The sequence below is a fragment of the Carassius carassius genome, chromosome 14 (assembly GCF_963082965.1).
Source record: "Carassius carassius chromosome 14, fCarCar2.1, whole genome shotgun sequence".
Lineage (NCBI taxonomy): Eukaryota > Metazoa > Chordata > Actinopteri > Cypriniformes > Cyprinidae > Carassius > Carassius carassius.
Genome location: NC_081768.1, coordinates 10,754,879 through 10,780,376, shown reverse-complemented (window position 1 = coordinate 10,780,376; position 25,498 = coordinate 10,754,879). Strand labels below are relative to the sequence as shown.

Below are 25,498 nucleotides of genomic sequence, written 5' to 3'. Positions count from 1 at the left end.
ACCTTGTATACAAATCATTCCGATTCTTTCACAAATCAGAATTCAAATTACTGACGTCAATTATGGTTCTCAAATCAAAAGTCCACTTACAAAAAATAATAACAAAAATTTTAGTCTGCTGACATAGTAGTAGCTTCAGAAGATTTAGAGAATAGTGCACAACTCCTATGAACTACTCTCACGTTATTCATTTACTCGTGTTTAAGCGCCTTATGAAGCCAGGCGTTTTATAGTGGTCACTATAAACTGCATTATACTGAAGCTGTAGTGTGCTTCACATCAAAATAACAGACTATAAGTCTCGAACGACATGAGGTTTTGTAGATAATAACATAATTTTCATTTTGGGGTGAACCATTTCTTTTAAGACCCTTCATCTCTCTCCAGACCCATGCAGTGATTTCAGAACAAAGAGCAGAAACTTATATCTACTGTATATCAACACTTTATTCAACTGTAACATCTCTTTCCTGCTTTCTTCTCTCCTCTCTCTTGTGGCCTCTCCTCTCTCTTGTTGAAATATGCATGCACTCTTTCCGTCCTTCCGTCTCTGGTGGACACATTAGGAAGGATGGTGTACACCAACATGCCATCTGAAGTCTAGCATTTTAGATGCTGTCATTGCCTATAAAACATTTAAGCATAGTCCTTTTCCCACAGGCACTGCAGAAAGGCTTGTAATTAAATGAACAGCTTGTCTGAAGAATAGAAAAAAACACCTGTCAATCAGTGCTGTTAATTGGGTATAGACCATTAGTGTTACTGCTAGCCTGTTGCCTGCTAGATTAGTGTCCATAACAGGTTCTGATCGGTAAATAATGGAAAGCTTGAGATATTTTCACCCTGAGAACTAAAGAGAAATAGTGCTTTTGACTGAAGGTCCAGGAGTAGCTCGGTAAGAAAGAGCCTTGAGTCTTAGGGTCCTATTGTGTTTCATCAACATGTGCTGCAGATCTAAGCAAGGAAGTTTATTTTTGTTTCTTCACGCTCTTTTCATTTGAGGTTGTGCATACAATCATTTGTATCAGGGTTCCTCAAATCTTGCTCTGGAGGGCCAATGCCCTGCATAGTTTAGCACCAACCATAAACAAACATGTCTCACCAAGGTCTTCAAGATCACTAGAAAAATCACAGGTTTGAGCTAAACTCTGCAAAGCAGTGGCCGTCCAAGACCAGATTTGAAGAACCCTAATTTATGTTGCTTTGTCAGCCTGTGGCATCCCAGTAGGGCAGACAATTTAAACATCCTGAATGCTGGAAGCATCAGTGACGCCTCCCTCACTCCCTGCACTACTCTTGGAGGACGTGCTACGCACCAGAGAAGTCATCTTTTGTCCGTAGATGTCTCCTATGTAAAGAAAAGGCATGCTGAGATTTGGCAGTTTTTCGTCCTCTGGTTGAAGCTGGTCGGACTCCACCAGGGCTTTCTGTCTCTGGTAGTACTTGGAGAACTTGTTGAAGATGATAGTGATTGGAAGGGCGACTACAAGCAGGCCGCAAATGATGCACAAGGTGGCGATGAGTTTCCCAGCCAACGTGATGGGATACGTGTCGCCGTATCCCACCGTGGTCATGCTGATCGTCGCCCACCACCAGCCTACCGGTATGGTCTGCAGTTCCGACTCATCGTCCTCCCTCTCCACAAAATAGATGAGCACTGAGAAAATGGAGATTCCCACAGAAAGGAAGAGGATGAGGAGTCCGACCTCATGGTAGCTGTGACGGAGCGTTGCCCCAAGTGAACGCAGCCCGACCGAATGCCGTGCCAGTTTGAGGATGCGAAAGATACGCATGAGGCGCAGGATTTGCACGACCCTTCCCACGTTCTCAAGCTCCTCGCTTTCCTCAGCATCCATGGTTTCAAACGCCAACGTGGCATAAAATGGAACTATAGAGGCGAAATCAATGATGTTTAGCACATTGCTTAGGAATTTGCGCATACATGGTGTAACTGCTAATCGTAGGATGAATTCGAGAGAAAACCAGAGGACGCAAAAGGTCTCGAACACAGCCAACACTGGGTCCTCCACTTCTTTGTCATTAACGTCCACCCTTTGGAACTCAGGCATGCTATGAACGCACATGGCCACAATACTCATCAGTACCACACTCAGTGAAAACACTGCCATAATTTTTGCTGAGCACGAATATCCCGGGTTTTCCAGTCGCAGCCAGAGTTCCTTACGCTTCTCAGAGCACCAGGTGCCCTCAAACTTTTCCAGGTCTTTGTCAAATGCTGACAGTTCTTCCATAGATGAATCTAAGCTGTCCTGTAGTTGGTTCTGCAGGTCATCGTCATTTCCCCAGTCGTGATCTCCTGTGTACTCTTTCTGTTCTTGAAATCTGTCGCTGCAGCAAGTGTCCATGTGAAGCTCCTTGATGCCCCAATATTCCAACTCCTGGCTGAAACTAAACACACACAACTCTTCCATCAGGTGGATCTTTCCGGTATGATAGAAATTGAGCACGTAGCGGAAAAAACACGGATTTCGGTCGAAATAATACTCGCGTTCAGCTGCTGCATAGTCGTCGCAAAGCTGGAGAATAGCAGCCTCTGAGCTGCAGTAGAGAAGTTTGGCCAGTCGTGTGTGGGGGAAGCGTTGGAGGACCATTCGTTCCACTTGCTGCTTAAAGCCGCCGACGTTGAGGTTGATGAAGCTTTCCTCTGGGCCTTGGCGGTGCAGGACCTGCCCATACACCATGATGGATGCCAGAACATGAAGGAGTAAGTGGAACTGTTGGGCTAAGCAGTTTTGGAGAGACTCATCTATGGCTGCATGCCTATAATGCAGGAAGAGAAAAGCCTGATTAGCACTGACCTGTTGCTATTGATACCTGCTCATCAAAACCATGCAATCTTTTTTTTTCAGTACTCCTTGCCACAATTCACTGTACTCAACTGTATGGCAAGACAAAAACATAATCAGATTTAAATACGCAGACAGAAAGACAGCTAATCTATTATTTACTGCTTCTAACTGTAACAATCATGATGGGATAAAAGCATTCTGGAGCCCAAGATCAGCTTTTATAGCTGCCAATGGATATTGATTTTGTACACTGTCGTAAAAAAAACCTCAGTGATCATTATGAGCATTTTAATACTAATTCTGACTTTCTTTTCCAGCAGTACGGCAGGGTACAAAGTCATGTCAAGGTTTCAGGACATTCAGTGAGCACTTGACAGTTCTAATTAGCAGTGCTTTTATAAAGTTTGAAAAATTTATATTTTTATTGTGAGATGAAACATTTACAATTTACAATGACCATTAATGAAAATTATTGTAGTTAGCTTTTTTTTTTTTATTAAATAAGTAAAAAAAAAAAGTGCATCTTGTCGTTCAATGGAAACTGTCTGTACATGTGGCATGCTTATTTGATTGGTGACCTATAAATTGTGCAAAAACGTATATATTTCCTCTTAAATGTCATATAATTTGCTTTTTCTTTTTTAATGTATTATTTCAAGTTTTTAATTAAGACTTTCAACTCCAGATTTTCAATACGGCTCAGATTTTACACCTGTGTATGTAATAATTAAACTTGCAATACACAAAACGTAAATAAAATCTGACAGCAACAAAAGTAACTATAGAAAAACGAAATTACTTTTGGGTACAACATCAAATTTCTAAATGACATATTTGAGTTTCTGCGAGGTGTGTGCAAATCCACGTGCTCTGCCTGATGGAAATCCAGCACCAAGGACAGCACTGAAGTTAAGTTCAAAAGAAACACTGCGTAACCCAAAACTACACACAAGCAATGTCACAGTTTACCTGTTTTCCTTTCTTTTCACACAGCATCAGTGCACTGCAAATACGTTCGGTGTGGATATTGTCATCTTCCAGCGCCTTCCTTGGTAGAGTAGAGCCCGGTGTGCGCTCGTTCGCAGCGTTTGCCCCATGTCCCGCAGCAGACTGTGTCGGGTGGGACACTTGGCACACAGTGTGCCGCAAACGCACTCGCGGTGCCTCGGGGCAGCTGTGCGTCCGTGCGTCACTGGCCCGTGGCAACTGGAACGCGCTTGCGCTTTGCGTTACTGGACTCGCCTTCACATGCTCCACGGAGGAACAATGATTGAGAGAAAAATCATCGTGAAGACCAGTTAAAGGATTAGAAAACTAATAAAAGACTGAGATTATAGATCCCTTGAGTTACTGCTAAGAAAGAAAGCAGTGGTCGGATGGATTTTGTGAAAATAAAAGAAATATAGCCTACTTAAAAGCAGCGACGATTCTTTTCCCTCAAACTTTTATGAGCATCATGTGTGTAATTTTAATAAAGGCGAATGTCATCATCGACGGAGGATACTGCAGTTACGTTAAAGAGTGTTAAGTTATTAACACTAGTGGTTTGTCAACACGTTCACTTTCTTCGGTCAAAGTATTTCTCCCTGGAGCGGCACCTGTCGCACGTGCAGACAGGAATTGACAGATGATGCCCTCTAGAGGCCGTCAAGAGTACGCCGGTTTAATGTTACTCTTTACAGTATGTATTTTTAAATACTTTGTTCAACTTAATAAAGAAAACCGTAAAGAAAAAAATATATATTCTTCTTGAATAAAGAACAACACCGTCACTTATGCTGAGTGAAAACACTATAAATGTTTTAAGCATTAAAACACTGCCACTGAGCCACTGTAGAGAGCAGCATTGCGTAGCATACGACGGATACTATCTCTAAAAGTTTCATTGGACAGGTGCCTAAAATTAAATATGTAAACTCTCAATTCAAACCAGATGACTGACAAAAGTGAACAGCAACGTCTGAGAGATTTGAATTTTTTATCTTTATTTTTTTTTTAGAACGTCTTTATCTTTTTGTAAATATAGAAACATTTATTTTTGTTTGCAAGGCAAATTTGTGTTCTATTCAATCATTGCCAAAATAACATAATACACTGAATCCATTTCATTTTTTTTTTTACTAAAAAATGTCTCCAATACACACATACAGTTATTAGTCAGATGATTCATTCCTAATTTTGCGAATGTTTGCGAACAATGTTTTACTCATTTTTGTTTAAATTGGGTAGAATGTGATTTCACATAAGAATGTCTTTGTTTTGTGCAGAACTTTGTTAGATAAAGTCAAATAATGTAATTATATGAGTACATGAAATGCCATATATATCTATGATAATACGAATATCCAAATTACATAGATTTTAAGCCTTCTACTTTTGTGGCAGAGTTTGTGTCCCACAGTACATCGAAAAGACTGACATTTGATGGAGCAAGAGCTGAGCTTGGGAAAGAGATGGGAAAATCTATCCCACTGGGGAGTGACAGAGAGGACAGAAGTTGTGTTGTGTGATCTCCTGCTCCACAGCACAGTGCTTACACACACTGCACATCCAGAACTGGAACTCCGATATCACTCTTCCTGTCACTATACAGGTGGGCAACTTGCCCTCCGGCCTGAGAAAGAAAAGAAATTAAAAAGAGAAAAAAAGACAAAAGAGAAAGAGATTCATTCAAGTCAGAACACATCATCATACATGCTAGTTTAACAAACATAATTGGGACAGTTATTTCGGTGACTCACATTTAAGTTTTGTGCTGATTACTAATTGTTGGTGTTAATATTGAGGTATAATGGTAAATGATCTTAAAATCATTTAACTCTGTTATTAAAATAACTTTACTCCAGAAAACTTTCCCCTGTAAATGTGTGTGATGCCTATATGTCCTTTCTGGGGTTTGCAGAGAATTAATGATAATGGACAGCTTCAATGAGAAAAAGAATACACAATATTGTTGAAAATTTTGGCGTCAGTAAGTATTAATTAATACTTTTATACAGCAATGATGCATCAAGTGACAGTAAAGGCATTTATAATGCGACAAAAAAATATTTAAAATAAATGCTGTTCTTATGAACTTTCTACTCCTGAAAAACAAAAATATCAGTTTCCACTAAAAATACTTCGATAACATAAGCAATGTTACCTGGGCACCAAATCAGCATATTCAAATGATTTCTGAAAGATCATGTGACACTGAAGACTGGAGTAATGGTGCTGAAAACCAGCTGTGCCATCACAGGAACAAATTACATTTTAAAATAAATTCTAATAGAAAACTGATATTTTCAACTGAAATAATATTTCACAAAAATACTGTATTTTTTTAAACAAATAAATGTAACCTTGGTAAAGTGAAGTGAAGTGAAGTGAAGTGACATTCAGCCAAGTATGGTGACCCATACTCGGAATTTGTGCTCTGCGTTTAACCCATCCAAAGTGCACACACACAGAGCAGTGATAACACACACACACACTGTGAGCACACACCCGGAGCAGTGGGCAGCCATTTATGCTGCGGCGCCCGGGGAGCAGTTGGGGGTTCGATGCCTTGCTCAAGGGCACCTAAGTCGTGGTATTGAAGGTGGAGAGAGAACTGTACATGCACTCCCCCCACCCACAATTCCTGCCGGCCCAGGACTCGAACTCACAACCTTTCGATTGGGAGTCCGACTCTCTAACCATTAGGCCACAACTTCCCCTTAAGCATAAGAAACTTCTTTCAAAAACAAAAAAATCGTACCGTCTCCAAACTTTTCAATGGTAGTGTATTCAATACTCTTCCCTCTGTTTTCCTACAGTTTAAAGGAGGAACTGTGCTGATGTAGTGTTTTGAATGGTCTGGAAATGTCCAATCACCTGGCACACTGCAGTGATACGGGTCTACATCATGCGTGCTGATCTTTACGTCACTCATCTCACACTACTTTACACTTGCGTCACTGTGACCTCACAGCTCTGTCTACCAGCCGTAATGAAGGATCCGCCTCAGTTATCGGTTAAACGGGGCCTGAGAATGTTTCCAGTGCTTGTTCACTCTGCGAGGTTGTAAAGCACATCTGGCTATTGTGTTCCTGTCTTACCCATCAGTGAGACTGTCTCGCTGGCTTTGCCGGGTGTCTCGAGGGCTGTGTTTGGTGAAGATCTCCAAGGCCAGGTCTTCATAAAGCTGCCTCTGATCTGGAGTCAGTGTTTCCAGAGACTCCAGCTTAATAAAGGCGCGTGAGCAAGTACCAAACGCACAGTTGGCAGATGAGCAGATGGCTAGCAGAGAGTAAATCTCCACAGCAGGGATAATATCCTCATAGTCACGGAGATGGAGAGCTGGAAATGGAAAATAAAGAAATTATTGCATTTCTTCACATTTGAAGAACAAGAGATTTTAATAAGAAACACTTCTGCTGCTCACTGAAAGTTCATTTTCATACTGTGATGCCTAAATTCTAGCATTTAAATTGTAGCATTTTAAACAATGTGTTTTTACCATTTTTACAGAAATTTGATATTAATATTTAATATTTTATATATCCCTAACTTAAATAGCTTTTATTAGACAATTAAGATTTTGATATTAGTATGCACTGAAAACACTGCAAACTGAAAGACAGAGACATTAAACCACACACATACATGCATGCATGCATGCACACCTCTTGTCCAGGTGGTCCTGGATATGATGTCATCTGTGGTTTAAACATCTTGTCTAGACCTTCATGTAAGCAAACGTTTTTTGCAAGTGTGTATGTGTGGACTGAATGCTATAAAGACTTCACTTTGAGTTTGTTTTCTCAGTTCAGGTAAGCGATTTAACACTTTATGTTCACAGACCAGACATACCATGCATGCATTCACACACACACACACACACACACAGACTGTCACACAGAAACCTATGGATAATTATATTATGGTGATCATTATCATTTTCTGCAAATGTATAATTCTGGGTAAACATCAACAGACTGCACCCGAAAAATACAGACAGGAAATCATTTTAAAATTCAAACCTCTTTGATTGACTAAACAATGTAATAATATTCTAATAGGAAGTGTGTATATGCTATTGCATGGGTTGTAAGTGTTACCTGTCCTCATGGCTGCGTCCACCTTGCCTTCGTATAGCTGTCTTTGCGCAAGCAGGAAGAAATGATAGGCCTCTGCCCCACGCCAGGCGTCATCCAGGATACGGCTGTCTGAAGACGACTCATCTTCCTCTAACAGCCCTGCTAATGCACTGGTAGCCTGAAATAAATCACACACACAAATTACCCACCACTAGGCTGTAAATGAGCCCTTTATCACAACTGATTTCCTGTCGGACTCTGAGTCAGGCTGCAGCTGCACACCACAGCGCCAACAGTTACCAACTACCACAGCTCTGTCCAAAGATCCCAAATGATAATAAACCTGTAATTGGTTAGACCTGTACTAAATCTAAACTACACCCTTCACCTGGAAACAGGTAATAAGAGTTTAGAACATCTACTTCGAGTACCTCTGATTTCTTGCCCTTGATTTTGCTTTGCTGTGAACTTTTGATCTGTGTGTGGAAGTTCTCCACCAGCAGGGCAGCAAGCACATACAACTTCTTCACTCGCAGTGGTCGTGTTCTCCTTTTCGCCTCTTCTTCTGCGATCTAAGGTGAAATAAAGTGTGTCATTAAAAGTATTTCACATTTACAAAATATCCAGGCTTTAAATGTGAAGAGTGTACATTGTTGCAACTCAATCATCACTAGTTTCATAACCTGAGGATCCCAATTGACAATGTTTTTTTACACAAACTGATACTAGCATACCTTAAACATGAGTTTGGCAGCATCCAGGAAGTGATGGGCTTTTCTGTAGAGCTCTACAGCCTCTAGAGTTTTGTTTTTCTCGAGCAGATGCGAGGCGTATTTGGACAGCAGAGGCCCAATTTCCTTCATACTGTGGTCTTTGGCAAGTTCAACAGCTTTGTTCCACTGAAATGTGCACACAATTGAAATGTATTTTTGCTGTTGTATATTTGTTACCATCATCAAACATCTAAACATTCATCACAGACAGGTTTCATGAGCAGATGAGAGTGATGACGTTATAGCTGCATCTGGATCTTTCAGTAGAACTGATGATGAGCACTGTGATCTCTCTGAACCTCTCATTTAAACTAATGACAGAAGCATCATTATCTCTAAATGGCCCAAAAAAAGCCAAAGAAAAGGCAATGAGTCAGAATGCATTCAGTGAAGAGAGGGAGAAAGAGTTCTTTTGAGAAATGCATATTAAATAGGGCTGTCAAAGTCTTTAACGCAGATATCGGATAATAATTATTTCATTCATTGTGTGATTTCTAAAGACTGATCATAAATTTTACAAAGGAAACAGCACAAGTGTGTCTGTATGCGTGTTGTTTTTCAGATCAGTACTTGTTGGAGAAAATACCTTCTTTATTGAATAATTTATTTAGAAATGATATCCAGAGAAGTTTAACAAATGAAAAGCTTTATGCAGATCAAATCAATTTATGAGACTAAAAAAAATTATTAAGTATCGCCTGCAAGTAAAGGACAGCAGCATTTGTACAAGCATGGCTCTTAGATAAACCTCTTAGATAAAATATATGTATGAATGAATCTATAAAATTATCCAGAAAATTACTATATTATTTAATATTATTTTCTGCTTAGATGTGAGAAATATATATTCTGAGAACTGAGTACTGATGTTCTTTGTCTTTATCTTTGCTCAGTGTCTTTACCTTTTTTTTTTGTTAAAAAGGATACAGATGCTTTATCTACAATGAACAGATTCATCAGAATTACTTTTTTTAAATTAACTTACAGCCCTTATAGACTGTAATATTAATATAATTGATACGATTAATATATTATTAACACGTTATACCTATAACATTCATATCATATCAAATCCATACAACAAGCGGTGTATAAACACTCACCTGGTTTAGATGCACACAGGCATCCACAGCTGCTTTGGGTTGGTTACATTTCAGAAATGCACTGACGGCCTGCTCACACATTCCCACGGTAACAAACATCTGACCAATGTCCTACACACACAATAAAGCACAGGTCAAGCCATTAAGACAACCTGAACCAAACAGTACTACTTGGTCTGTTTTGAAAGAATTGGAAGGAGGGAGAGAGAGAGAGAGAAAAGAGAAAGCACCCACTGGTAGCAGTTTATGGTTTTCGGGTAGCGAGTTTGCAAGTCTCTCCAGACCATCATAGTCCTCCAGCATATAATAACATTCAGCCAGACGCTCCTGATTACGACCCTGAAGGTAATACTGTACTGCATTCAACCTGTGGAACACACACACTTCCAAGTCTGTCAACATGCAAATAATACAATTTATCAAGTAAAAGAAAACAGTCAAATATTTGGACACACTGAAATTAATTTACTTATCTTAAAGACCTTTTGGTTTAATGGCTTATGCCTAAATAAGTGTATGACACTCAAACAGATTTTATATACAGTTCAGCTGTGTGGCTTTTGCCACACACACACACACACACACACACACACACACATTTATAAACACCTATGCACAGCCTCACTTGAACAGCCTACCATTTCTGTCTGTCTGCAAAATAGTCTCCAATGGCGTTGTAGGCCTGCTCCAGAAGAGCATCATCAGAGTCACCTGATCCGGTCTTTAACAACTGCAGAACCCTGAACCAATCACCAAGCTTTATACGCAAACCTATCGCCAAATCCCTAGAGACCAGAGGAAGAAAGATGAAAGATGAGCATTCAAAATAAATTGATTTCTGTAGCTTTTTTCAATTTAGTTAATTAAAATGTTGTCCATAACCGCATTAAAAAGAAAATACAGATCCAAACCAGAGACACTTTTGGAAATTGATTTGAGTGTGTGTTTTTTTTTTCAATCTAAAAATCATCCATCCCTGTAGTTTATTTAATTTAGTACTCTGTTAAATTAAAATATGGTAATTTCTTGTTGTATGCCAGAAGAAATATTAATTGCTTTGTTTGGTAAAAAAAAAAAAAAAGTATATAATGTAGAATAAATCAATAAGCCCCAAGAAGCCGTAGTTTACAGTGAATTTATAACAGCGTTGTGAAAACCCCCTTAGCTATTATAAATTCAGTGTAAACCACAGCTTCACAGGGCTTATTGCTTCCTAAAACTGTTATTCCATATATGTAGCAAGGTTTTCAAAAAATAAAACAAAGTAAATAAAATGTAATGATATTAATAAAAAACATTATTCTTCCGCCAAACAATGTAGTTCCTCAGAAAGGTGTATGTTCATAGGCTGCATCTGAAAACTTAGGCAGCTTACTTGCTGCCTCGCTGCCATATGAGGCAATGACTTTGCAGGAAGCACTTTTGCACGAAGGCACTGACTGAACGCACAGGATTGTGGGATATCAATGGCAGTGAAGGATACATCTATGCTGCCTTCGAAATTCAATCAGAAGAAAGTGCCTCCAGAGACAGGAAGTAAAGCAGAATTTGTATTCGGACATGCCTTGATGCCTTGATGCCTTCCTGCCTTCCTGTATTTTACAACAGCTTCGAACACAGCTGTTTTAGCAATGTCATTATGTGCTTTTGTTATTTTTATATATTTTATTATTCATCTTCAATTTATTTTTCAGTTTTAGCTTTAGCAAATTAAAAACTAAGCTTTTAATTTTATATTTATGTATTCTTTTTATTTTTGAAACAGTAGTTTTAGTTAACAACAACACAATTAATTTAACACTGTTTTTTAAGTGAAGTGTTCTTGTCTACACAGATTTCGCACAGGATATGAATCTCCTCGAGGTTTGTGTATGACAGCATGCATATGTCTGTGTGTACCTGCGGTCCATGTCCAGGTACATCCTCTCTGCCTCCTCAAACCTGCTGAAGTAAGCAGCTACCTCGGCTTGTTTCATGGCTTCACTTTGTAGGTTGCTCAGTCTCTTGACAAATTCAATGCCCTGGTAGTCTCTACAGCGCACAAACGCCTGTTCAGCCGTCTTCAAATCCAGCTTCTGCAGTGCTGCTTCTGCCAACAGACGCCTGGAAGTGCATGCACAGATACAACTGACTGAATTTTCAACCGTCAAATACCGGAGGTCTGAAACTTCACACTAAATCCCGTATTTGAGATTACATGGCATCTAGTATCTGATACACTAGCACAAACAAAATTATGTGATCAGAGTATTTGTATCATATTTGATCTCAACAAAGAGCAAACAGCATCGTAAATCTGGACATAAACAAAATGACACTGATAATCTTTCAGCTGCATATAGTTAAATCTGTTTGACTGATGACACCCTAGATAGTTTTAGAGACCTGAGCCACAAAAAGTGGCCAAGGATGGTGAAGTGACTGTGTCCAGGATCTTTGCATGCACTCATGGAAAGCTAAGAAAACCTTTGACCTCTGACATGTTGGCATGTTAAGGATGAGTAAAATCAAACAACAGAGCCTTTGAGCTCTCACGCTCGTATTAAAGCAAACACACCCAGACTGAAAGAGAGAGCTGACACAGCTCTTTTTTCTTTACACCATATTCCTGTAGGATTCCTTCTCCAGTTCCCTTCTGACAGTATTAACAGCAACTCCCTTGATAATGCACTAAAAGTTGAATCTCCATTTCCTTTTCATTCCAAAATCAAAGAAAGAGAAAAGCAACCTATATTTAAAAATGTAGATTAGAGACAACATAGCAAATACTAATAAAAAAAAGACTTAAATATAATTAATATGATTTAGCAAGATACAGTAATTTATAGATATTATTTCTAGATTATGGGGTTAAACGTGATCTGGATGTGGCCTTAACTGGTTTTGAGAGATTCACTTCTGAATTATTCAACAAATGGTAAAACTGTAAAGAGTCCAGTCAATGTATGTTAGATCTCTGGGTTTACCTCCCTGCTTGTGTAGCAAGAGTCCGATCTGAAATTCCTCCTTGTGCTGTGAGAACTGACAGAGCCACTAAAACTCCAGTGGTTCGTTAAATCAATAGAGCCACTCCAAGACTGCCTTACTTTATGACTACAGGTAACATCATTCTCTCTTTCATCTCTGTCTTAGAAAACCATAAATAATTACACAATAAAGTGCCTGTTTACATTAGTTTATTTGATTCCAGTTTATCTGGGTTTCCCTTTCTTAAATGGCCAGACAGGTACTGAAAGACAGAGCTCTCCAGGAACCAGAAGTGTGCTGTCTTATTGGTTTCATTTTGTCCTGCCAGTGCCAGGATCATCATTCAGATCATAAAACTGTAGCTCACAATTCAGACTATAAATTTGGACCACATACTTTCCACTTCCAGGAAACGCACACATTGCCATGTTGCACACTCTTAAATCTCTAAAATGTAAAACAAATACAGTCCTGCTAAACACATACACAAATACACAAACCCACACAGTATGTTTTGACACACTGTTCCGTTCTGCCTATGTCTATGCTTTCATTCATGTTTTCCTCTTTCCATGTGCAGGTACGCTTGATTAAATTACCAAACCGCCCCATTTATTGTGTGGAATGAGTGTGTGCCTCACCAGAGACGTGGATGGGGATTGTCCTCGATAAACTGAGAAGCATCTTCAATTCCAACCTTCTCAATAAGTGCCCTGCTGTCCCTCAGCGAGCGGATCTCGAAGTTTATTAAATAATCTTTATTTGGAACCTCTGGATCCTGAAAGATTATTATTATTATTTACAGTTATATTCAGGATTCACAAAACTTAAGATATTAAAATTAAAATAACATTTAAAATAATAATGATAATAATAATAATAATAATAATAATTTTATAGAAATTATAACAATTTAGCAGAGCACAGCTAATATATATATAGGCTTTGTTTTAGGATTTTGGTCATTTCCAATATACGATTATGTTATTTTTTCAGCCCTGAAAATCTCAATTTAAAAATTCACTGAATAATTTTGAAAAAACTCAAATTCAACTACGAATTGATTTAATCCAAAATATTCCAACCAACCCTCATGATCTCATCCAGAAGAACAGATTTGATCTCCAGATCCTCAAAGTGGCAGATGAAGCCAGACGTTTGAATAGGTTCCTGTGTTCAAAACACAACACAAATAAGAACTTGTCAGGAAAATGTTCCCACTAATACTGCTGCAAATTAAAACAACTGAAGTAACAGAATTTGTTTTATGGAAGTTAAAACTGATTAATTATGATTGTACATATATATATTTGTGTGAATATTGCTTATAATGTGTGAACTGGACCTGTAACTACGTGCTGTCTTTCTGTGCATAAAGAAAAAAGCTCTGCTGAATCTCTACAGTGGGTGGTCTGATCTACAGGCCATGTGCTCTGTGATTTACTGAAGCTGGCATGTGTGTGAGTGTGTGTGTGTGTGTGTGTGTGTGTGTTTGTTTGTTTGAAAACGGCTGCACTTTCTGAACCCTGTATACTTAAGAGTGCATTAGCTCTGACAAAACTATCACCCTTTCTAGCCACAACACTCAACATATATGTATATGTGAATAATTAACTCTTTCTCTATGCCTCACCTCAGGGTCCAGGTTTCTAAAGACATACATTCTGGTTTTCTCCATCATGGAGAACAGATCTGGGTTGTCATTAGCCCATTTCATATCCCAGACATCCTTGCGCTCAAATTTAGATGGGTCTCCAGCTGTGGATCCGCCCTCTGCATCCCCTGACGAAGCCCGTGTCTCTACGTCCAAAAACGTCAACACACCCGTAATGTCTATAATAGCCAGCCGGCTAGAAAAATACAATTATTTTACTCTCACTATACAAGCAGGAAAAATTGGTGAGTAGTCTGATCTAATATTACAATTGGATAAAAAAAAAAGAAAAAAAAAAAAAGGTGAGAGAGAGAAATAAGACCTGGAGTTACAATTGAGGGACAGCTGATACGGTCTGGAGGTAAGGGAATATTTCTGCAGGAGGGTGATGTTGGGCAAGCTGTATCTCTGTAGGATACCAGACTCACGGCCCTGCAGACATCACAACCTCATATAAATAACGTAGAAACTTTGTGATGAAAAACCATGTGTCCTTGTGTAAATCAGACGTACCACTATAAGCATTCTGTCTGATGCTGTAATGCAGCAGATCGGATCTCTGGTCGCCTGAAACAAACAAACAAAAAAAAAACATCTCACTGTCATGACCCTTTTCTCAGGGCTGTCATATGAAAAAGTGGACTGCAGCCTCCATACTTCTTGTAAATACAAGTTTAGATGACAACTGGATCACTTAGAAGCATCTTATGTGAGCCATGTCACATAAAAATGTGTGGTTCAAGGAAAACATAGCACAACAATGAAATAATTCATAAGCAGACTAGCGGAGCAGTGTTCTATGACAGTTTTTCCCACTAATCCTCTCACGAGAGGCTGATAGAGCCACATGTAAGTGTCTGTGCAGAGTGTACTCACTGTGAAGGCTTTGGCAAAGTTCAGTGTCCCATCTGATGTTCCGCTTGGACTGTCATCGATGTGATAAACCCTAGAGAAAAGAGTCAGCAAGACAGAGTGAAAAGAGACAGTGTGCAGGTAAAGTGGGGAAGAATAAGCAAGAGAGGCAACGCCTTAGTGTATTTCTATCATGTTGAAGGGAAACAGAACACTGGGTCCTGTTCCAGAGTGTGGGTCGCAGGATTTCATCACACCGCCTTGAACAGAACTTTTCCAAAGTGCTGCCGTCAGCGAGCACACCCTCACACTACCCCGAGAGACAGACAGGCAGACAGACTACCCACAGACTGTACGCCACAATAAGGAACATCACTTCATCTGATGAAAGCTTACATATTACACAGAGCTGCTTCTTTCATTTAGCCACTGAGTCTGAGACATTGGACAAAGCATGTACAACAAATTCAAATGCAGTTCGTTTTTGAAGAAGCCATATTTCCACTCTGAAATAAATCTAAATGTTAATGAATATGTTCTTAAAACAAAAGTAACATTTTATTCATTTTTTGTAAAAATTATCATCACTATGTCCTCTTTGTATGCTTAGCAGAAAATAAAATGATTACTGCATTTAACACTTGTGTATTTGTTACTGACTGACAATGCTGAATGGCAGGCATAGACATAAATTGAAATAAATTAATACAATTATTGAGCAGGCATGCATTAAATTGATCAAAAGTGAAAAAAAAACCTGTATTATTATATGTTTTTATAGAGCCATGGTGTTTATAGCAATATTTACATCTATTCACCAAAATTTCCTAGAAAAATTAATCACAGTCTCCACAAAAAAATACTGTATTAAGCAGCACAAGAAACAGTTATTATTATCATCAGTGTTAAAAACAATCTAACAGTGATAATAAGTGGAAAAAAATATTTCTAAAGAATCATAAGTCAAGACTAGGGTAATGATGGAGAAAATTAACTGGGATAAAAAATTTATATTTAAATATTATTATAAATTGCAATAATACATCACAGTATTACTGTTTAACTGTCTTTCTGATCAAATTCAAAAGCCCTTCAGAGATTCAAATGCATGAAATCTAACCAACACCAAACTTTTAAATTGTAAAAGATGGTAAAAGAGCTATCAGATTTCAACAAAAAATGAACAACATGAAGGTGAGTAATTAATGACAGAATTTTTATTTTGGGGTGAACTATCCCTTTAAATCCCTCTTTAAGCACTGGTGACCCACTACTGGTGACCTTTGACCCTCACCTCTCTCGACCTTCCTTTCTTGTCTTGGCGACCTGGTTGATTTCAAGAGCAGTGAGTTTCTTAGCAACACGATACTGCCAAACATAAAATGCTTCCTTAGATGCAGCAATCACATGAGTCTTCGTCATAGTGACAAACAGGGGGTCTGTATCAGCAAACAGAGAGTAAAAAAATTGTGAAGGAACAGATAGAATGTATTAATTTCACTTTGTGTAAAGTGAAGGATGAGAAATTACAGTTACTTCATTATTAAAAAAAACGAAAAGGTGACATTAGCCTATCTAAAGCTATCAAAGCTATCTGTTGAAGGTTTGTGCGATTTCAAAGGCTGTTGAAAATCACAAAAACCTTTATTCAGAGCAGGATTCAAGGACAGATTTCACATAAAAATATGTTTTTCTATGAATAACTACAGATTCTGTTGTGTGTTGCTGTTCCGACTCTGAAATCTGTTCAGAGAGATCAGGCTGAATGTCTGGAACAGATCTGCTCTACCAACCAGGAGAGGAATTTAGCGGGATACCTATGGGAGTGGCAGGAAAGGAGCCGGGATTCCCACCGCAGCTTTCATACTGTTTAAGTTGGTGTTACATCATTACAAAAAAAGGCTGTATCCTTGCTTATTATCAAAGAAACCGTTCTAAATTACATAGATGCCAAATAAGCCTCAAGCCTAGGGCTAATAAGACCATTCAAACCTTATTTAAACCAAAAATGACAAAATGAGAAATAATCTAAAGAAATGTATGGCACTTGTTACTAACACACATCTCTCTGGAGTGCTTGATTCTATAACAGACAGCTCAAATAATAAAATAATTTCAACAAAAATGTGCATTTATATATTTATTTGCTTCTGGGTTTTCATAACCCTTGCTTAGAGTTTATTTTGCAATAATGACCTTCTGAATCTGCATGATCCCTTACATATAGAAACAGTAAAAAATCTTTTACCCACCGATGTCAATATATTTAGAGTCCTGTGGGGTTCCAATGGAGTTACACAACACCAGAGCATACTGTGGACAACGGATAGACAGGCATCTCTTTACTACATGGATACACTTCCTAAAACAACATTACGGAAATATCTGAAAGGTTTTTTTTTTGCTGATGTTCATAATACCTTTCTCCTCTTAGATCGATCCTTTGAGGTGTTTTGATTGGACAGCTCATTAAATGCCTGTGGTAAAGCGTTGCATCTGGTGCTTAGGAACAGCTTTCTCAGTTTTGCATTATTAAATTCTACATTACATCGTCTTTCCACTGTCCTCTGTCCTACTAAATTTAGATCTGGTTCAGAGTTGCTATTAGCTGTTTACTTCTTACTTTGTAAAATGTCATGATACAGTCACATCTGTATGTTTGATCAGGTTTCTCATGGTCTATGAAAACAGCTACAGTCATGCATTATTGTACAAGGGATACTCCACTCCAAAATGAAAATTTTGTCATTAATCACTTAATAAAAACCATGTTGTTCCAAACCCATAAAAGCTTTATTTGTCTTCGGAAAACAATTTAAGATATTTTAGATGAAAACCAGGAGGCTTGTGACTGTCCCATAGACTGCCAAGTAAGTTACACTGTCAAAGTCCAGAAAATTATGAAAGACATCGTCAGAATAGTCCGTCTGCCATCAGTGGTTCAACCGTAACATTATGAAGCCACATCACTCAAACTGCATTTGCTCTTCTGTGTCAGCCGTGCCACAAGTTTCAAATAAAAGCATAAATACACATAGAAACAGCGCATCCTTGTGGTGGCAGTTTGAGTGATGTGGAGAGACACAGAGGAGACTGTTAACAAAGGATTGTTGAATAAAGTCGTTATTTTTGTTTTATTCGTGTACACAAAGTTTTCTCGTTGATTCATAATGTTGCGGTTGAACCACTGATGGCAGATGGACTATTTATGACGATGCTCTTCATACTTTTCTGGACCATGACAGTGTAACTTACTTGGCAGTCAATGGGACAGTCACAAGCCTCCCGGTTTTCATCCAAAATATCTTAAATTGTGTTCCGAAGATGAACAAAGCTTTGATGGGTTTGAAACGTCATTAATGACAAAGATTTCATTTTGGGGTGGAGTATCCCTTTAAACCTCTCCTGTCTGTTACTTTCTGGTGTCTGTGATCAGAGTGCAAATGGAAATATTTCATTGTTTTTTACTACATTGGGATATAAGAGGTGTCTTTACCGTAGCTGATCCAGTAGCTGATCCAGCCTCAGTCTCAGTGTCCTCCTGAAAAATAAATAAAAAAGATATGTAACAGATGTGACTTTTGATTTGATGTAAAACAATATTCTTACTTACAATATCCCTCTTCATCAGAAAAAAGCTGAACAGATCCCTGTTTTAGTACCTGTGGATGCGTGTCGTCTGCTTTGGTGGCCAAAATGCAAAAATCTCCACACGTGGTGATGGACATGAGACTCTTGACGTATTTTACAAACTTCTCATTATTCTTAGTGTCCCAGAACACCACACTGTACTCCAGTCTATCAGGCCGTGTGTATGCATACACCACTGTGTTACTGCAGTAACCCCACTACAGAGACAGAGTAAGATGTTATCTCAGAGAAGGGGGGAAAAAACTATTTTATAGCCATTATTTACAGCTAAATTACCTTGTAATCTGGCCGAATGTTAGCAAAATAAATGTAAGAATCTACAGCTAGGCCAATTCGTAATCCTCCACCTTCCCATGATACAGCAGTCATCTGCTTACCCGGAACCTTCAGAGTCCGCAAGTGCTAGACACGTGATGACATCAGATATAAGTGCATCAACAGTAACAAGTTTAGTTTAAGGAAATAATACATTTATTCAGAAAGAATGCATTAAATTGATCCAAAAATACAGTAAAGACATTTATATAATTACAAAATATTTATATTTCTATCTCAAATTAGGGCTGCTCCGATCACGATCGGCCGATCGTTAATGCGCATCTCGTCAGTAAAGCCGGTTCTCTAATCAGCGGTAAATTCCCTCAGGTGCGTGATTTCACATAGAGCAGCTGTTACTACACAAATTTGCGCATCTTCTCAGTTAACAATGGCTCAGCTCGGTGTAGTAACAGCTGCTCTATGTGAAATCACGCACCTGAGGGAATTTACCGAAGATTAGAGAACCGGCTTTACTGACTACGTTTACAAGCTGTTAAAATTCGGGTTATGGTCGGGTTAAGGTCACTATTCGGGTTTCTGAAACATTCGGGATAACCCGTTTACATGCGTGAGCAGAGAGAGTTACTCCTGTATACATGGAATGTGTAATCAGTCGCTAATATCCCGATGTAAACGGCGACGCACGTTTAGCGTCTGGACGTACGGACAACAAGACGCAATATGCGTCATTTCCGATTCTTCTTCCTGTATCCAAAGACAACAACAACAACAGCAGCAGCAGGCGGATAATGAATAGTTTGGGGCAGATAGCAATAGTCTTTGTTTGCGCTTTGGCGCTGGTACTGATCCACCAGCATCACTTGACACTACTGTGCCTCACTATCTCGGTACTTTCTGCCGTCAATAAAAGACATTATATTCATGGTTTTCACCACACTAATAAAGAAATTGGTCTCCTCCTCGCTCCAAAAGTGTGGTGCTATGCTGCGACTCGCCATGTTAACCTTGACTTGTTTACTTCCGCTATACTGCACTCGGGTTTTTTTTATGCGCCGTCTCTACTCAAAAGACCAAGATTCCTTGCGAACAGAACATGCGCAGAACACACATTTTGATGGGGATATGCCGAAACGCATTTACAAGACCAAATATTCGGGTTAGAAAAGGGGTACCCCAGGTATAATATCCCGGTTTTTAAAAACCGGGATATGAGCATATCCGGGTTTTTGCCGGTGTTTACATGGCCGTGCGCGACCGGGTTATTGCTAATATTCCAGTTTTGAATGGGTTATTGGCTTCATGTAAACGTAGTCACTGACGAGATGCGCATAACGATCGGCCGATCGTGATCGGAGCAGCCCTATCTCAAATAAATGCAGTTCTTTTGAACTAGTCATCAAACAATCCTGAAAAAGGTATCACAGTTTCCACAAAAATAAAGTGGAAATTGTTTTAACATTGATAATAATAAAAAAAATTCTTGAGCAACAAATCAGCATATTAAAATGATTTCTGAATGATCATGTGACACTGAGGACTGGAGCAACGGCTTCCAAAAATGCAGCGTTGCCATGACAGGAATACATTTCATTGTAAAATAAATTAAAATAGAAAACAGGTTATTCATATTTGTAATAATGTTTCAAAATATTGCTTATTTTACTATACTTTTAAGAGACTTTTTCAAAAACAAGACAAAAGTCTAAGCGAACAATTGTTAATGAGAAGATTATCTTTTGTAGAACCTGAAATATGTCTATATAAAGCATGTGTGTGATCAGTACTCGCCTCTCCAAACGGTGTGTAGAACTGAACAGCATTTATGTCTTTCTCTGCTCCGCTGTTTCTGAGTGATCCTGCTATAGCTAGAACACTGCCACAGTGATTCCACTGGATACTGGCCACATGCCACATACCCGTCTCGATGATCACAGGACCTGCACACATACGCACACACAGGTCTGAATGAATGTCACTTAGTATGCACAAAAAGAGATAAAGAAATGCATAAACTCACTGTCATCACTCTCGTGCCTCATCACTTGGCAGTGCCCGTTAGTGAAGCAAACAGCTAGGCAGGGACAGTCTGGCTCCAGATACCCCTCTGTGCCGGGGTACCAGTGAATACCTGATATGCTGAGGGCACCTGTTGCATTCGCCAAACAACTCATGGTCATCTTCATCTGGGCATAAACACACACAATAACAGCAAAATTGTGTTTTTAATAGCAGTACTACTCAAACTGACTGGATAAAATTGAAAAACTTTCTCAGGACCCCAGAGGAAAACTAGTAGAAGTAGCTGACTAAAGACACAATGATGAACAGAGAGTGTTTCCAGCATCTCAGCACTCACAATGAAGTTTCCCTGGTTGTCGTAGATGTGGATCTCTCCATTGGCCATCCCAAACAGTAGGATCTTACTGTCTGGAGACCAGGCCACATGTGCCAACTGGGTCCCCTTAAGTTCTTTACCCCAGATCCTGTTACCTGCAAGATCACAAAACAAACACACACACACACACACACACATTTATATTCACACTAATAAAATTTACAAGCATGAAAAGTCAAAACTATATAATAAAACAACAAACACCTATATCTTGATGGATTTGTTGCTTTTTAATAAATAAGAAAATAATTTTCTATTATAATCAAATATTTAAAAAAAAATGTAAAACACCAGGTGAACAGGGTAAAATATTGAATAGATGTCACCACACTTCACCTATGTATTACATTAAGAATAGCATAATATGTATTACAAGTTTTCTTAACTGTTATGTTTGTATATGTTAATTATAAACTGTCAATTTAAATATGTTCTAATTTGTATGTATTTCTAGAACAGAAATCTTAACATTGGACAAGCCAGGTTTAAAATTCTTGTTTGATTTTGTTGACATGTAAGAGTTACATCTTTTATTTTGTATATCTATTTTCATCATTCCTTAATAAAAATAAAAAAATAGTCAACAGCCAGAAAAATAATTAAAGAATAAATGTCTTTAGGAATAAAATGTCGCATTAAAAAACAATTATATATAAACAAACCTCTCTTTATAAAACTTCAGAGTATAATCTAGTGTATGTATTCCCTCAACATTTAGAGAGGATCATATAACCCCACTACTTAAGAAACCCACCCTCAACCCATCTCTTTTAGAGAGCTACATACTAGTTTCCCTTCTTCCTTCATTGCTAAAACACTTGAACGAGCTGTGTTCAACCAAGTCTCTGTCTTTCTCACACAGAACAACCTCCTTGACAGCAACCAATCTGGCTTCAGAAGTGGACATTTAACCTTGCTCTCAGTTGTTGAAGCCTTAAGACTGGCAAGACTGTATTTCAAATCATCAATACTTATCTTGCTTGATCTGTCAGCTGCTTTTGATATGGTTAACCACCAGATCCTCCTGTCAACCCTATTGGCAAAGGGCATCTTAGGAACCGCACTCCAGTTTGAGTCCTACCTATCATATAGGTCCTTCAAAGTATCTTGGAATGGTGAGGTGTCCAATTACTGGGGTGCCTCAGGGCTCAGTTCTTGGACCCCTTTCTTCTCTGTCTACATGGCATCATTAGGTTCTGTCATTTAGAAACATGGCTTTTCATACCACTGCTATGCTGATGACACTCAACTCTAACTCTCAATCCATCAGATGGTCCGACGGTAGCTACTCGCATCTCAGCTTGTCTAACAGACATTTCTTGCTGGATGAAGGACCATCACCTTCAACTCAACCTTGCCAAGACAGAACTGCTTGTGGTTCCATCGTTTCGTCACAATTTCACCATCCAGTTAGGCACATCAACCATAACTCCTTCAAAAACAGCCAGAAACCTTGGAGTTATGTTTGATTATCAGCTGACTTTCTCAGACCACATTGCTAAAACTGTCCGGTCCTGCAGATTTGCTTTATTCAACATGAAGAGGATCAGGCCCTTTCTTTTGGAACATGCTGCACAACTCCTTGTCCAAGCTTTTGTTCTGTCCAGGCTGGACTATTGCAATGCTCTCTTGGCAGGTTTCCCAGCCAGTTCTACCAAACCTTTACAATTAATATTTTTGTATTCTATCTGTTTTATTTTCATTTATTATACAATTAAAAACAGCAACAAAAAATACCTCTAACACAAGCTTGCTCTATTCTTGTTCTATTCTATCTGTTATCTTTTTATTCATTATATTTTTTTTTAAAAGCCCTTGCTATGTGTACTGCCTTAAGCCAACAGACTTGTTATAGCACTTACATATCATTGCACTTTTGTTGATTTTGATTGCTTCCATTGTTCTCATTTGTAAGTCGCTTTTGATAAAAGAGTCTGCTAAATTACTAAATGTAAACATATGTGACTTTGAGGGCTACTGAAGTTGAGATTTCTGGCTCAGTGCAGTAGGAAAAAAAAAAACAAATTTTGAGACAATGGCCTTTAAAGATATGTAGTGTAATTGAAATCTACGTACACAAATGAATATATTGCATGTAAATCTTTTTTCATGTAAAGTTTATTTTGGATGTTTTCTTTTCACTATTCTTAAAATCATATGAAACCCAAAAAAGACAAAATCCCAAATGTGTCCAACGTACAAAAAATGATTTGCCTGTAGTGTTTTGACTTAAAAATAAAAAAATGAATAATAATTATAATTAAAACAGTCCTGTGCTCACCATCCACCGAGCCCACAATCACAGCACCGTCCTCATACACAATACAGATCTTCAGACCATCAGCATTCCAGCTCATGCTCCTCACCACAGATTTATTCCTGTTATTAATCATTTCTTCATACCATGAACCTGTTTGACACACAAAATTACAAAAAAAAATGTGTCACACAAGTGTATTGGCTGGAGTTTTACATTCATCATATATTACCGTATTTTCTATATGGTTTATAGGTATTTATGTATGGTTTATATGATGTTTACCTTTGTAAAGCATCCAGACAATAATGAGCCCATTCTGGTCACTGGTGGTCAGTTTCTGGTATTGTTCATTCCAAGTCACAACCTGCACTGCACCTGCATAGCAAAATTAAAACTCAGAGAGTAAGAACACACAGACACTAAAACAAAACACACAGACATTGAGCTGACACATCTCCTCTATCTTTCTTACCACTGTGTCCCTCCAGTGTCTGATTCATAGAGAGGTTGCTGGGAGCTGCCAAGCCTTTCAGTTTGGCATCATCTAAGAAAAATAAATGTACTTTTGGTTGATTGATGGATTTCGTTCAAAGTCCTATTTTTAATATATAGAAGTTAACCATTCACATTGGTGTTCATATTTTGTCTGTACATATAGAAGTACTGGAAGTTCAGGGTCTCACCTGTATAAGTCTCAAGTTTGAGAACTTTTAAAAGGCCATCCTCTCCTCCGCAGGCGATGAAACCTTGGTCTTTATTCCAAGACACACACTTTAAAATGGTATTGTTTGGAATCGCAATCTGAGGAATACACAACAAAGCCAACGGCCATGATAAACAAGTTGTATACGCAGAAGCAGCTATCATTATCATTAAAACGAATGAAAATTACTAACAGCAAACCCTTAAAACAATCACGCGTTCAATCAGAGAAAAATATTAATACAGCAGTAATATTGTTATAATGCTAGCAGTAAATTAATATTTACAATGCAATATTTCACGATTACCTTCTTACTGAGATAAATAAACATCTTTGCTTTAGCTTAGCTTGCTAGCCTGCCTCAGCGTTATGAACCAAATTTCTCTCGGTGTTTGGGGGGGTGCCAAAAGTTGTTTGGTCCCGATGACTGTTTTGGATTTCAGCGTTGTCTTCTTTTAAATTAAATGTTTCATAAATCCGTTCTTCAAGGCACTTGAATTATCGGTCTATGTTCCATGCATGTACGCTGCTGTAAAACGGTTTGCTTGGTTTCTAGGTAACCAAAACCCGGAAATGATGTTTGGTTAAGGCGTTCATGGTATTTGTAGTTCTAATTCTCTACTCATCACTTTATATGAAACATTTTTAACTGAATCCTTTGTAATAAAAAATATTTTTAAGGAATTCCTAATAAATTCTAAAATTATCTTGATAAATTTGTAAGCATAATTGTGATTATGGGTAGCTGATTATGGGTAGCTGACATGAAATACATTACGGAAAGTTGCCATTTCCTGCACATTGATATGTTTAACTACATCTCAAAGTAATTTAAACAGCATTTTGGTATTTATTCAATAGTATTAATTAGCTAGTTACAGAGAGTAGGAAAAAACCTTTTCAATAGTTTACAGTCACTGTCACACCAAGCACAACTAATATAATATGTTAGCCTTTAATGCAAATATAACACAAAAAAGAAAATAAC

The 25,498-nt window shown here is 38.3% G+C and overlaps 2 protein-coding genes across 3 annotated transcripts; both read right to left on the bottom strand.

Annotated features, from left to right (window-relative positions):
• Positions 1-220: 220 nt before the first annotated feature.
• On the bottom strand, positions 221-4,089 carry kcns3a (potassium voltage-gated channel, delayed-rectifier, subfamily S, member 3a). The gene is made up of 2 exons (XM_059566020.1): positions 3,780-4,089; positions 221-2,781 (listed from the first exon to the last, which is right to left on the bottom strand). The coding sequence occupies exon 2, from the start codon at positions 2,700-2,702 to the stop codon at positions 1,239-1,241; it is 1,464 nt and encodes a 487-aa protein (XP_059422003.1). The 5' UTR covers positions 2,703-2,781; positions 3,780-4,089; the 3' UTR covers positions 221-1,238.
• A 1,059-nt stretch (positions 4,090-5,148) lies between these two features.
• wdr35 (WD repeat domain 35) lies at positions 5,149-25,075 on the bottom strand. Of its 2 annotated transcripts, XM_059566018.1 has the most exons (29): positions 24,818-25,075; positions 24,491-24,608; positions 24,280-24,351; positions 24,090-24,182; positions 23,829-23,957; positions 21,509-21,642; positions 21,170-21,335; positions 20,941-21,089; positions 19,150-19,275; positions 18,885-19,070; positions 18,719-18,763; positions 17,643-17,699; positions 17,475-17,535; positions 16,517-16,661; positions 15,247-15,316; positions 14,884-14,937; positions 14,693-14,802; positions 14,350-14,566; positions 13,806-13,886; positions 13,358-13,494; positions 11,649-11,852; positions 10,388-10,534; positions 9,984-10,116; positions 9,750-9,860; positions 8,608-8,772; positions 8,305-8,445; positions 7,895-8,051; positions 6,893-7,133; positions 5,149-5,424 (listed from the first exon to the last, which is right to left on the bottom strand). In XM_059566018.1, the coding sequence occupies exons 1-29, from the start codon at positions 24,839-24,841 to the stop codon at positions 5,274-5,276; spliced, it is 3,624 nt and encodes a 1,207-aa protein (XP_059422001.1). In that variant the 5' UTR covers positions 24,842-25,075; the 3' UTR covers positions 5,149-5,273. The 2 variants fall into 2 exon arrangements, with proteins under 2 accessions (XP_059422001.1, XP_059422002.1); XM_059566019.1 differs by lacking the exon at positions 17,643-17,699.
• Between the last annotated feature and the right edge of the window lie 423 nt (positions 25,076-25,498).